This window comes from Opisthorchis viverrini (genome assembly GCF_000715545.1).
Source record: "Opisthorchis viverrini unplaced genomic scaffold opera_v5_25, whole genome shotgun sequence".
Classification (NCBI taxonomy): Eukaryota; Metazoa; Platyhelminthes; class Trematoda; order Opisthorchiida; family Opisthorchiidae; genus Opisthorchis; species Opisthorchis viverrini.
Window position 1 is genome coordinate 1,766,409 of NW_008751681.1, and position 14,657 is coordinate 1,781,065.

At 45.6% G+C, this 14,657-nt stretch overlaps 2 protein-coding genes across 2 annotated transcripts in view; one reads left to right on the forward strand and one right to left on the reverse strand.

The window, feature by feature from the left end:
• T265_02157 (hypothetical protein) overlaps window positions 1–14,657 on the reverse strand; it is a gene marked incomplete at both ends in the record, with an annotated part of 78,588 nt that overhangs the window by 41,705 nt on the left and 22,226 nt on the right. Inside the window, one exon of the mRNA XM_009166331.1 lies at window positions 8,056–8,491. Coding sequence (XP_009164595.1) covers window positions 8,056–8,491 — 436 coding nt within the window. The remainder of the gene's footprint in view (window positions 1–8,055; window positions 8,492–14,657) is intronic.
• Window positions 1–14,657, forward strand: part of T265_02159 (hypothetical protein) — a gene marked incomplete at both ends in the record, with an annotated part of 100,159 nt that overhangs the window by 33,889 nt on the left and 51,613 nt on the right. Inside the window, one exon of the mRNA XM_009166333.1 lies at window positions 10,180–10,280. Coding sequence (XP_009164597.1) covers window positions 10,180–10,280 — 101 coding nt within the window. The remainder of the gene's footprint in view (window positions 1–10,179; window positions 10,281–14,657) is intronic.

The following is a 14,657-nucleotide window of genomic DNA, read 5'->3' on the forward strand; positions in this document are numbered from 1 at the left end:
GGGTAGTTTGTGATTGTCTCCGTCAGCTACTGTGCCTGCTGGGTCTTCTGAATTCTCTCTTTACGAAGTCGCTTTCCTGGGGACTCTCAATTGATTTAGAAGCGCTTGAAAAGCACTGATTAAGGCTGTTATTCAGTGGCCGTTAAAAATTTCAGCTCGTTTTGTTGCTCATCAGGTTTCGGTGAAATCTACGAACTTTCCGTCGAATGAAACCAATTATACAGTTCTGTCAATCTAACATCTCTTTCTGTGGTTGTTCATCCACGGAGGATACGGCCATTTGAACAGGTTTTGAATGCGACCCCTACCCAATTCTTCAAGACAGTTCCTGGATCGTTTGCCGACCTAAATGTGCCGCATTGTGTTGGTCGGTCTTGAGTGCTGCAATGATCTCGTGAACTACATGGGTTGAAACTTCTAGCTGCAAGGTGCAGCTATGAAGAGAAGGCCAAAGGAGGGCAGCGATACCCCGTACCAAGAGTACGGCACTAGAAACTGCGCACTCTGCTCGCCCAGCGGCTGGCCGTAACCGCTGGCACGTTATTCAGTACGGTCAAAATATTTTTAGAACTAAAGAGCCTGGTGCTCCTCAAAAGGCACCTTCTGTGCGCAGCAGCATTAGGAGTGAGATAGTAACACCCTGTGCCCTCGTGTTAGGCCAGTCCCCTGCCGGCAAGCAGGTGGGACTGTTGAGTCATCGGTTTCAGTCAGGGTCCCCAACGAAAACTCTGCTGTCCGCTGCCTCGCTGATCAGACTTTTGAGTCAGAGGCTAGTGGCAGGGTCGCCGAAAAATTGTACATTTTCCTGCGCCGATACTGAGCACATCTATCCGTGTCCTACTCGGAACTAGGAATCAGCTCGACCTTATAGGGCTGCTCTAAAATGCCTGGTCGGTTATTCAACATGTTTCGGTATAGTTCGGGCTTCTTTAGTTTCGGTAATATGTTGTTCGCTACACAGTTCCGATGCTCAGACTCGATGGCAGAAAGAGCTAAGTTCATCCAGTTTACGCTAAATCGGGACATTTTAAAATGTGTTATGATGACAGTGGTAAAGAGGACCGAATAAGAGGGCCGTTGCATATGACCTAACAGTCTGGAGTTCCAGTGTAATGACGTCGGATGTATGTTGCAATGATACTCCTTCCAGCTCATCGGTGAGTATGTAAAGTGAGAAGAAACTTGAGGACTATCAACGCCAATCAATGCAGAATGATAGCTGTCAATCGTCGGTTAAAGGTAATCTAGGTCAAGCCACATCTGTCAGTTGAAGTCAGTCAATACAATCAAGCCAAACGGCTTGAGTGGGCGTTTGGATCTGAATGTAGGTGTCAACTGTGACAAAATGTTACAGCAATAGCACAGTGTGATGTACACCTAACAGAACAAGACTCATACTCATCAAAGCAGTGTCAGATTGAATGTGTCTTAACTGGACAGCCCCAGCAAGGGTAAAATTGCTCGTGTTCCTTGGCTGATAGACAACCCTAGAGGCTGAGTTGGCATCAAGGGGGTTATCTGTATGCAACAGTCATTCTAAAGACTCCCGTAAGCCATCGTTCAAAACGCCCAGATATGCGTATTTCGAGAGTCTTCATTATTCGGTCAGCACATTTGACTTGACGAGTACACGCGCAGTGCATGGCATGTAAATACCGATTCAAGTAAGTCCGTTATTTGCATTTCTAGATATCTTTGGGACTAAATCTACTCGTTACTCATTACACGTTTGACGAAATCTTCACAGGCTGAACAGAATCTGTCCACATATATGAAATAACCCAAGTAGTCATCGTGGTCACTTGTATGAAAAGTTTGTCCACCTAAGTACTATTTGCCCTACAGATCACGTTGAGTTACAATATCCGTGTTTATTCGCCCAACTATGAACAGAATGTTTGCATTAGGTCGAACGAGATTCGAAACCATCGAGTAAGCCGCATCAGTAAATCTACTGCGATTTTCAAAACAGTAAAGGTATGTGGATGTCCATCTATGCGAACAAAAATCTGTTTTCCGCATTCGTAGCATCCTGTTGGTATGGTTCTCTCCTATGGCTTGTAGCCTGTTCCGTCATTCTAATAAGAGTGAGACCTATTCAGTTCAACCAACACACCTAGTGAGAATCGACTGTGTGGACTAGTAGCAATGTCTGGAGAACAGCACTCTTCGTATGGTTTTGGTCTAGATAGATCCAAGTGCACGGGTGCAACCACCACAAACAGTATCAACATGTGTGATGGTGCACTACAGCGACCCACAGACATCCACTCTTATGTGCATCGTCGTGTCACTATGACAGCAGAATAAGCAAGGGCGAAGATCTCACGATTTTGCAATACAGTTCAATACTACATAGACGTCTGGTACATAGAAGCATAGGTCAGTATTGACCCGTCGTATCAAGCTCTCTACATTACCTGGTAGATCTAGCTGGATCTATGATTGACATCCTTGATTGTTCCCTCTGACAGCTTTCACATCTAGTCACTGAAGAACTCATTTGGGTACTGTAGTACTTCCAAGTGTGTAGCCAGTGAGATCGATCCGGATGCCGTTACAGCCTGCACACTGTGCGATCATTTAGCTCGTTATAAAGAACTTGTTCGTAGCCTGATGATGAAATCACAAATCTGAGTTTTCCGCTTGTGTTTGTGATTGTTGTGCGCCGAACAAATATGTTCTGCTCTGAGGATTGGTGTCTCTTGAGAACGAAAACTCTTCACCTAAATGAATTCGACTCTACTCATTTGCATACCAATTTGGTTTCCACGGGAGGCTCCGCTGAATCTCTAGTTTAGAATGTTCTTCAACTGGATATGTTGCACCAAGCCGTCTCATGTTCCACTTGATACGGTATTCGAGATATCGCAGTACATTCTCATGAGGGAAGTGGCGGAACCCGTCGTGGACTGTTGAGGTGTTTTCAGCAACCTTATGAGCAGTGCATTACTTGTATACAATTCGATTCTACTTTCTCTGCTGCATCCCTGCTTCCTAATTGCATGGGACGCATAGTCTACAAGTCTTGAGTTGTTCCTGAATGCAAGCAATTGCATTTCGTCCACCTACTGAGTGCAGCTGAAACAAGGCAGTTCAGATCAAGCCCAAGTCAAAGTAAACCACAATCACAACTGCCCGGTGAGACCGGGAAACCTGAGGAGGTGGGTGTTTAGCCCGGGCGTTCTTCGCCTTATCAAGGACTAATATGAAATAATAGGTGTGAAAATGTTATAACCTCTGGAAGACCATCAAACGGCGAGTAAATCCGATTTGTACGCAGTAACCCTTCCCTGAAGGGAGCACCTCTGGGCGCTACTCAAGCGTCCCCTCGCGGAAGGGCGACTAATACGAACTCTGTCACACGTCTTGCTCATTGGAAGAATGAGGTGTCATTCGTATCCGATTTGGCTTTCGAAATCTTTCTTCAGAATAAGGTAGGATTTTCCATTTTATCTTGAGCGAGTGCTTCACATATTCTATGTTCTTGTGCATCTGCGTAATGCGATATAACACCACGAACACGTGTTTTTACGTAAAAAAACAAGGGCGATAGGATTTAGCTGGAACTCGATAAGTGCTAATTTGTGGGCTTCTTCCTTCAGCCATATTAGATTCTATCGATGCTTAAAAATTACTGTTTGAGCACCCAAAGTTGAAGCGTCGGTTAAATCAAATCGGAAAGGGTTAGCTGGACTTCCCAGGGGTTTGTCAATCATTTGAGGAACCAGAATACGTTTTCGGTCCCGAGAGGGGACATGGTTCTTGATAGAAGACAGCTGCACTGAGCTGGTCATTATTCCGCTCCTACCTTCCATACCTTTTCCGATTCCTGACATTCAGCTCTACCCCCCAATAAGATTAAACACAACCGATCTTTGTATCGGTGACCACTGTGTTTGAAAATTGTGCCCACAGCCCATGAGAGAAGCACTCTCCACATTAGTGCTCGAAGGTAGCGATCCACCTGTAACTGCTGGAGGTAAGGTGAGTCCGGAAACAGTTTCCTTTTAGACAGACAAGTTATCGTTGTCTTATTCCTGGCCAGCTGCTGCCATGACACTCCTAGTGAACAGGAGCCTCTGGTTGACTGCACACTGTTTTCCATCGAGCGGAGAAGCAGAACCCTAGTGCATCCTCGTTGCATCTATTGCTAACTACATTCGCCTCGACTGATATTCGGAAAACAAGAATACTGGTAAATCTGCGGACAGAATTGCTCTCGCCTAACTTAAACTGGCCATTCAACGTTAGCCTCGATACCAAAGATGCAAGATCTCGCATTTTGAGCACACTTACACGGCTGTGAGATGTGTTTGTGGTGTCTTCGAGGGCTCACTTGTTGCATCTGTTTCTACTTTTTGAAAGCGGACTTAAAGATGTGTAATTCTTCGAATGAAGTCTGCCGGCTTCTGAGGAGGGCTTAGACTGCTGTTGAGAAGACAGCCTTTAGAAACCTGTACTCCATGTCACCTAGTCTGTTGTTGACTTCAGATCAATAGCTTGATCCGCTCACAAATAAGTCACCCTTTCTCAATATTACACCACAATAAGCTTCGTTTAAATGCATTAGTCAACCATCCTGGTACGCTCGCTGGTTATTCTCTCCGTGATGACTGACACGAACATTTGGGCACTGTTTTCACATCTCTTTAGCAATGTATGCATTCTTCCACGTGGCGTGCCGCAACCATACACGCACACACACATCGTCTTTGTCGTTCATACAAGCCGCCCGTGTGAGATTTCACTTCGTTAGCTGAATGAAGATCACGCTTCCTCCCAGATACCCTTCACTCTACCTGTGGGCACCGGATTGCGTACTGGCCGCTCAACCGTGCGCCTCATCAACCAACCCGTTCGTTCTGTTCGGTTGAGCTGGCTTTCCTAAAGCTAGGACAAGTCTATCTTCCCCACTCACCCACCTACCCAACGGTCCAGTGGCAGTCCCGGATGTCACCCGATTCGTCTCTCCCACCCCATTCTCAACACACCCACACGCTTCAATGGGGTTCTGGCCGTCGGTTTCCACTTCAATGCTAGTGTTTCTCACTTTTGGACAACTCACAGTTCCGTTCACTCTCACACACACGAGCACCCCCCTCCTTACGTGACACGCCCTTGATGTTGGGATGACTACGTTTCCTGTCTCCCCTTGTTCCTTTTGGCTATATCGTTCTGTAGCGCTTGATCGTGTGTGTGTGTGTGTGTGTGTGTTCGTGTGGTCAACGTGTGCTTGTTAACATTGCTGGTCTCATACCCTGTCTGCATCATCTCGAGCAATCCTGGCTCCACATCTCTTTGTGGATGTAGATCGCATTAGGCAACCGCCTGGAACTTCAGACTTCTAATCACCGTCACCCATCGCTATTGATCTGTGGAATACGCAGGCAGCTTTCCAAGCATAACATACTAATAGGGTTGGTGAAAGCCCACAGACAGCTCTATAGTCTTCCCCAACGGTTTCGTAGGCATGGTGTAAAAACTGTTGATCTGTCGTAACGATCCCTGTGACCACCTCATGTCTGCTATGGCTGGGGTTTCAATTCACAAAATACCTCTGTATGTTGTCTTATTGAATTTAGCTCCAGAATACAACGAGTATTTTGGCTAATACAACCTTCAATGTATGGGCAACAGTGCTATCCAGTACACTGCTTGGCAATGTAGTCAAATAAAAAATGAACATAACTAAGCACTTGATAAATGATATGCGATAAATCATATGCACAATCAACAGATTGTGAAGCAAGTTCGCCCATATGCGAGTTACTTTCTGCTGGATACAACTTTGCAACATCACCCTAAATGGGTCAGATATGAGATTTTAAGCAACAATAGACGAAATCCAGTACTATTCACAGGATTGCTGGATACTCGCCGATATCCCAGCACACAGTCAGATATAACGGTTGGATTGCGTGTGGACAGGGTAGTTACAGAAAGGTCATTTCCTCCTCGGGTACGTTCTCCCGTGCTTCGTTTCAGATGATATGGCTACATCGATGTGACGAGTTTGTATTCTGGGCTGTTCATCCCATCCAAAGATAAGGTAGATTTTCATGAAGGAAACTACTCACAAGGCTGCTGAAAACTCTTCGACAGTCCTCGACCGGTTTTTGCCCTTCTTGGGGCTCATCAGGTAGGCGCAGTCCCCGAGTTTCCGTCAACCTTATGTTCTACTTGAACCCAAATTTGACTGTTTTAGCAACCTTGTGAGTAGTTTCCTTCATGAAAATATACTGCGATTTCTCGAATATCGTGCCAACCGAATCATGAGGCGGCCTGTGTGCAGCACATTCAGTTGTAGAATATCATAAACGAGAGATTCAGTTGAGTCTCGTGATAACCAAATTGATTTGCAAATTAGTGTATTTCTCGATAAAGTAGATTTGTACAGTGCTTGCGTCTATGGCTATCTGTATTAGGCCTTTCAAATTACTGAAGGCCGATGTGACCAGGCATTTAGCCTTTGACTTTCGATGGATCACAGTGCCACCATATCACTGTGGGCGTGGTTGACGCATCTTACTCGGTCTCTACAACTAATCAAACGTTAGGTTCGTAGCAAAATAGACCCTGCAGAGGATAACGAAGGCAAAAAATTCCACCAGATAGTGAGTGTGCTAGCAGTCACGAAAACGTGTGTGGCAGCAAATTTTCCGTTTCTGGTGCTGTGTACTGTCCTATTTTAACTGTCGTCCGTCCATCACTCTAACCGCCCTTCCAACATGGCCAATTTGTCGAGATCCTAATAAAGGGTTTCCTTTTGGTCGGACTATTAGTCGATATTTCACTCTGAGACTGCATTTATTTCAATCAAACAGTGGTATATGGGGTTCTCACTTGTCACCTCTCAGTCTCCAGAAAATAATTTAGCCCCAGGTCCAGGCTCCGAAATTATTGGACTGAAAGTCCTCAGTTGATCGCAACCTTTTCTATCTATGCACCGTTCCCAAACTACGCACAATTCCTCCACTCCGACTGTCATTGATTCTTGCTTAAATTGCTGATCTTTTGGATGACTAAAGTGTGGCTCGCTGTGTTCCGATTCACAAGAAACTGTTCTCAACAACTGTTGGATGAGCTCGCAAAGCGAATATCTGGTAGTCTGGATGTCTGATCACAAACCAGATTAATTTGAACTATCAGGCAAAATACGAATAAAAATGAGAACCATCCGAGACCTGGCGAATTGGTCGACACAACTTTTTGGGGCACACTCGTATCACATCCAGTCGACCACTTTCGTTCTCCTTAAACTGATGCGCGCCCCTGCGTCAAAGCAGGATAAAGGTGTGGAAGGGGAACATTGGGTGACTGAAGTCAGAGAAGCCCAGTTTTTTCTAGGATCGACCGTTTTTCGGCACTCAACTGAGTAACCGTTGGATGACACTATCCGATGTTATCGCAGGAAAGACTGAACAAAGAAGTTTCAATCGGTATCACATTTTCATTAACAAAAGGGGTTTTTGTGTAAATGTATCCTACCTTTGGGTCTGTTCGACGGAACTATTTATGCACTCGCCAGGCACTTGTTCATTCGTTGGTTATGTGGAACACAACACCTCTTCGCCCTATGCTTCTTTCTTTTGCAGTAAGTCCTTCAAATTGGAATCAAATACTTAGGTGCAAGGTTAACCTGATGCGCAGTCACACAACGCTAGTGATAATCTCCACACGTACTGCCTGTTTTTGCAAGCACTTTCCCGTCTTACGGGACTCTGTCCATAGTTCATGCACCCTTAAATTCAGGAACTTCCCATCGCGAAAAAGGAAGGGACTCATGCTTTTGTAGCCGGTCTCGACACCAGACTTTCGGGCTTATATGGAAGAATAATACGCTTATCTTTTTTGGAGGGGACGATGAGATAACCTTAAATCATTCCCTTCAACACAGGGTTAGTAGCCCTTTTTACCGACCCCCTTCTAGGTACTCCATCGCGATGATGCTTTTTTTACATGCAGGTCAAGCTTTTCGTGCTATGGCTTCACCTAGCTGGCAACTCGCACTGCAAGCCGCAGTGTCCGCGCGTACTGCACACCTTTGCGTACCTGAGCCAACACAGGCGAAAGACGACCACCCTGTGTGCGTACATCAGTCGATGGGTGGATGGATGGATGTTTCGATGTGACCTGCTTTTTGGTCACGTTGCGCATGTGATACCCCAACGGACTTTCGCCATGTGCCGCATGTCGACCATCGACCAATCTTGTCGGTCCGTAATCCCCAAACCGGTTCACTGCGTAACCGAGTGCGCCACCATACCCAGTCGCTAGCTTGTATGTGTGTACGTGTGTGATGGGGTGTCGCCTGAATTGCTCGTATGTTTGGTGATGATGGCTGTTGTCGTGTGTACGCACCCGTGCGTAAATGTTCGCCTGAACCGATGCTGATTTTGCACCAGTTTTCCGATCATCGCGCCAGCGCCTTGCTTGGATTATGGTGGTGGTGGTGGTCGTTGTCGTACATTGAGCTGCTTGTGCACTGCTGGGTTGGTATAGAAGGTGCTATTCTCCATCCTGCTGGTTTTTTCGCTTCATGCTGTTGCAAACCGACCAAGGCAACGGTAACGATGTCGGAAATCGGTTCGAATTACCTGCGCGCGCTTAGACGAAATCACCGTGAGCCCAGTCAAGCGACTAGCTAGCCAGACACTCCCCCCGCGCGCGCATACAGATGAACGCACACACACACACATACACAGTGGCACCGCAGTGTCCTAACGTACACCATGCGTTTTGGTTGATGTACCGAACTGGATTTGCTTTCTGTTCGTAGACGTACAACCCTAGTTTTCGGCTACTATAGCATAATATCTGAGCCATGGTAGCGCAATGCAGACAGATTCCCTATGTAATTTTCCTGTTTAAAGACATACCTACCAGGAACTGTCTTGCAAGAGCCCCTTCTTTTGTCTCACATCGTCCAGTTATCTCGGGTATCCATTTAGGTCTCTCACGTTGTATTTTTACGCGTTTGCCCCGCAGCTGGATTCGTAAGAGTCGAATTCCATGAGCTGGCTGCTGGACCGAACCGAATTGATGTTACGTTCGACTATGCATTGTTTAGTCTTACGGTAAATGATTCGCAAGCGTCATAAGTATACTACCTTCTTCATCTCCAACTGCCTTTTCTCTCTTCTTTTAGTACAAATCAATGGAGTTACTTACTGCATACACTGAATAGTACAAATAATATACTTTCAGAATACCCTTTGAGTCTATCTATCCCCTTACCCCCAGTCTGTTTTCAGACAGGTCGATCCTGCATTCGATGTCCACAATAGTATTCAGTCACTTTGAATCACAACTTTGGGTTTAACTAAGATTCTTCATGGTTGTCTCATTCAATGAAATAGGTTTTTTCTAGACCCTTCGTTACAACCCGCGGTGCTCATTCGAACCTCTCGGAAATACACATCTGTTCAGTGAACCAGCCAGCCAACCAGCAGTCAGGTTGTGTTCGTATCTTTTCCTCGCTTTTAAGCTGATCACAAACATGTCGGCCAAACAACAAAAATAAACGTGCTGTTTATTACTTATAAGCAGATTCTTTCGCTCATCATAGAGAAAGCTTCTGGTACAAAAACTTCACTATTCGAAGAAGTGTCTGCTTTCACCTCGTTTTCCGGCTCCGTCACGGGAGACGAACGCTTACTGTTTCTCGATCGGATTCAGTCCAGAAAATTGGACATGACCCTAATATTGTGGCTTACGGAAGAGGTTTCTCGTGGGACCAATCTGACAAATGGATGGTATCTGGTGCCTGAATTATTCAAGCGAAGACAATCATAACTCCTGCATTTGTCTCGTTAAATGCTTCAAACACCACCATTTAATGTGGTTTGCAACGGATGTGAATGAGCATAGGAAATGGATTATGCTGTTGCAACTAAGATAAATGTAGACGATGTTGGCGGTTTCTGGATATTTCCAGAGCTCCGCAGTATGTATTGTAATACCAGCTCCATTCAGACCGAATATGGATGAAGCAGTTTGTGAATCGCAGTAGCATCAACCGTTACTCGGATAAGGATCCATACGAAACCCGTCACCTTTCAATTGATTCCAGTTATGCGTATCTATGTTGCTTTCTTCTGTTTACTTTTTTAATTGCGCAAATAAACCCAGAATTCTCTGTTATCCCTCTTTTTCTTCTGATATTTCGCTTTATAGGTGATCGGAAAGGCGATGGATCAACTCCTGCCTCTTTAGGACCAGTTGGTTCCGCAGCGCAGAGCAGTTCCCCTACTCGGTTAGAATTTCCTCCACATACGGTGAGTCCTTCTTACCCAACTGCACATGCTCACACCATACTAGTGCCAAACTAACTAACCTCGGGCTGTACGTCAGATGAACAAATTCTAGAGGCATTGATCTTTTGGTCTAGTCTACTTGTCTGATCCGGTCATATGGAGTACCCTTTTTCGTTGCAGAAGGAGTTCCCGTGCTCATTATATTAGTGTTGATTGAGTGTGAAATAATTTGCCCCAGCTTATCTCCGTCCTTGGAAGTGATGAATTTATTTGTTGGGAAGGAATTCCTTAGTCTGCAGTCTAGTGAGGATTGTAAACTTGACCTCTCGCCTGATTCTGCTTCATGATGTGTTGAATGCGAACTAGGTGTGTTTATACAGGCAATTGCAATTTCTTGAACTTTTTCTCTCGGTTGGAGAGAGCCGATCCCTGAGAGCACCTAACAGGAGCGAATACGTGAATAATACTTGGATGACGATCAGCGCTGACTTTATGATATGAATGTTTTGATTCGTATATCGGGACGACGACTTCAACTTAATGAAGCATTCTTTACGACTCACCAGTTTTGTAGTCGTGCGAGGACGAAACAAGTGGATTTTCTGATGAGGGTTTGGGGATTGTCAGTCGGAGTGGCGCGATCAGCATGAGACCAATCACTATTTTCATCTTGGCAGGGCACGAGCAGGGTTCTGCGGTGTAACCCATTTTTTGCACGGAAAAGAAAAGTGAACTGCTTAGGCGCCTTTGTGACATAGAAGGGTCAAGAGTGGTTTGCAGAAGATGCCTGGTTTCTATCCTAATATTCGGCCCCCTCTTTGAAAGCTAAATGCGGCACTCAATGAAGACCATCCCCTCTATGTTTCGTTCAAAATTCAGTACCTCAGATTTGGGTGCATTTCAAAGGTGAAGAATGTCCCTTCAATAGGTCGACCTCGCCGTTCATCATGAAGAATCAATCCTTTTGTGCATTCTACTCAATTAGAGCAGTTTGGGCGCACCAGTTCCAGTTTCATGTTGCGGCACTGTCAATTCTGATGTCTGTACTTCAAAGGAGAAAGTGTAATATCCGTTCATTACCTCCATCATCCGACCAACCTCACTCTCTTGGTATGCCTACGTTCATCTTTGTAAGATCCCCTTTTGCTGGAGCAAGCATGCTTGTTGATTTTGCTTACATTGTGGAACCGGCCTCTCTCGCATTCGAAAATCACATTGCGCCTGGCACCCTTATGCATGCTTTTTTGGGTCGGTGTTTTAATGAATCAGCCACAAAGGTACTCAACAGAATGTCGCTGAATCTATGCACTGAGGTTAGCACGCCCGCGCATACTGTCTGTCGCACAATCCACGGGCACACCTTGTGATGGAACTAGAATATCAGGTGTGCACTATGTCAACTCGACGAACATATGGACGTTGTGAGCGAACCCGTGAGTGCTTTTCTAGCTGGTAAACAGCTCGTCCCCTCTCACCCACCTCCAAACCGTCCACCGAGACATTTCACATCGACGCAGTATCTTTTATCATGTCACGTGATCCAGATGCTGTTCCTTATGTGAAGGGAATAGCTCAGCAAAACCCGAAAAGCCACAGAACGGTGTTGGTGGTTGTGACGTGGTCACGTTTGATCACAATCCGACAGTATACTCCATTTGCTTCACAAACCACGAGCTTGGTCGATCGATCAGTGAACAACACCGTGTGTGTGTTTGTGTGGCTGTATGCAGCAACTAACCTGGATGACATGCGCGTAACCGGTTCCACGCCTGGCCTTGTTCGCCAATCGATTACCGCTGTAGGATAATGAGTAGCGCATTGCTTCTGTCGGTCAATTGAATTCAGATGTTGTCAGCGCTTAGAAGAGACCCCTCCCGCCTCTGTCTAAAAGAGAGAAACAGTTTCAGTCAGACAAAGTAGAGGCCTTGAGATAAACAAGAAGTCGAAAAGGTGGAGATTCTACACAGATGTCTCCTCCGGGAGTTGATTTCTGTCGAGTTTCATCACGTTAATTTATAGTACGAGTGTGGAAAATTGTCATCCGTCACCAGGTCATCTCCTGCCACATGTGTCAGTTTCATCAATGATGAACAAGTCATAATACAGTGCTCTCTCTGTATGGTAGCCTCCCCCTCGACAACTGTCTCATTAACATAACCGAGTAGCTGTGCATGACACCCACGAGAGTCAAGCTACTGGTCGCTTCCTATCTCTTGTGCAATACACCTGAGTTCGTTCAGCACTTTTTGAGGTATACCAGAGAGGGAGTGCCACTGGTCATCGACTTATATGCAAAGTCTTGCATTTGAAGTCCGTTCGAAACTCGGCTACTCCGAGTACGGATGAAACAGTTGTTCAGCGCCCTTCAGTTCCCATTTCTGAGTCGTGGGACCAATGCCGTCTTTGATAGCCTGAAGATAGAATTGACAAACCACCTTGTTTAACTGTTTAATTTATGAATACTCCCGACTGTACATTACTGACCTTCTTGATGTACAGTATGTACATGTAGGTACAGTATGTAGGTGGTAGATTGCAAAGACGGAGCCGCGTTGAAAATGGAAACCGCGAAGGATGGGATGATCTCCAAACCAGTTTGCTAATGTGCTATTGTCAGCCGTTCCATTACACCTGCCAGTTGTCTCATGCATGGTACCATAGTGTTCGCTTTCGCATAAAGTTAAGAATATGAATCCAACATCTACTTCACAACCAACAATGGATCAGTCAAAAATCAAAACCTACGTTGCAACGTACCAGTCGGTCGGACGCGGTTTGGCAGAATCAGTACGGTTTCCCTGAATAAATGCATTGCACCAGCCAGCGGAACTAGGGAAACTTAGCGCACCTGCTTTTAGGATATTGCTTGTTGTGCAGTTCTTAACTCTGAGCTATATATTGTAGCTATTTTTGGCTGAAACAGTTTACAGCTAGTTTCATTTCAGGCATCATCTTTGTTTTTTTAGGGGAAGAGGGTGTTACTTTGCCTTCTAATAGCATGAACCTGTTGTTCGTAGCTATCATCATCATCATCGACAGCACGACATCAGTGTTCAACACCGATGCTTCGCTGCCGTATAACCGTGATTTAATTGAAAGCCTTATTGTGAAAAAAGGAATAAGGGTGGACGGGGACGGGACTTAGTGCTGGCTACAATCATTCCGAGGTGCCTACACCTCCAAACACTCATTCAGGCAATCTGGTTAGAACCTGAGAAAAAGATCGCCGCTGACATCGGTTATAAGCCATATCTTGCAGCTTCTCCAACCAGGCGCAGTGAGGATTACGCGGTCCCCATCCTGGAAGGCGAGTAGCACGGACAGCACCCAAAAGTTTCGGGATTTCTTTCATACCCCTCTGCAAGATTGGCTTCAAACTAAAATCCCATGACCCGGCTGAGTCTGAAAGACTTGAGCTCCCGGAACCTTATCATAGCAGTGACCGGAGTATCACGGAGATACCAAAACTTTTCAGCGTAAGACATGCTGATGATGGGATTCCAATGGTATACTAGAATGTTCGGATGCAGAGCTTACTTCGAAAGAGGAAATGCAGTGCCGACAAAGTACGTGCCGAGATACAATCGCCCTCTGTGTTTTCCCGTAAGACAATTACCTCTGACAATAGCATGGTATTATCATCCTGGTAAAGAGTGTGTTTTACAACTCTTCAGTATAACCATCGTTGTAACTTGATCACTCTGTATGGAAGAGAAAGGGAAGGTAGTGATCCTGACAAACCGCGTCCGACCGACTCGTACGTTGCAACGTAGGTTTAGATTTTTGACTGATCCGTTGTTGGTTGTGAAGTAGTTGTTGGATTTCCATTCGTAACTTTATATGAAAGCAAGCACTATGATACCGTGCATGGGACAACTGACAGGTGTAATGGAACGGCTGACAACAGCGCATTAGCAAATAGATTTGGAGATCGTCCCATCCTTCGTGGTTTCCAGTTTCAGCTCGGCTCCATCTTTGCAATCTACCACCCACATACTGTACAGAGTGCAGCCGTCGAACAGGCTAACTAGATTCGATCGATCGCGCTATTGTGTTGCGGTAAGGGGTCCCGGTGGAACAAACCTTCGCGATCGAACGCAGCTGTCATGAGGCTGTGGGAGATGGGTATCGGAATCCGGTGGAAATTTTCCTCCCATGTCGTGTCAATTGTTATACTAGGTCGATGAGAGCCCATCATACGGCAGATGATCACTTGATATCGTGTCACTTGACCGCTCATGATTTATCTGCTTGGTGAATTCCGACAAGACCAAGTCCTGATTCTACAATTCTTTTGCTTCACGAGAACGACTACCTTGCATGACCATCTATCACGACAGCAACGCCTACCTGGTCTACGTCTGCATGTTCACTCAATGATCATCCTGGTTGGTCACA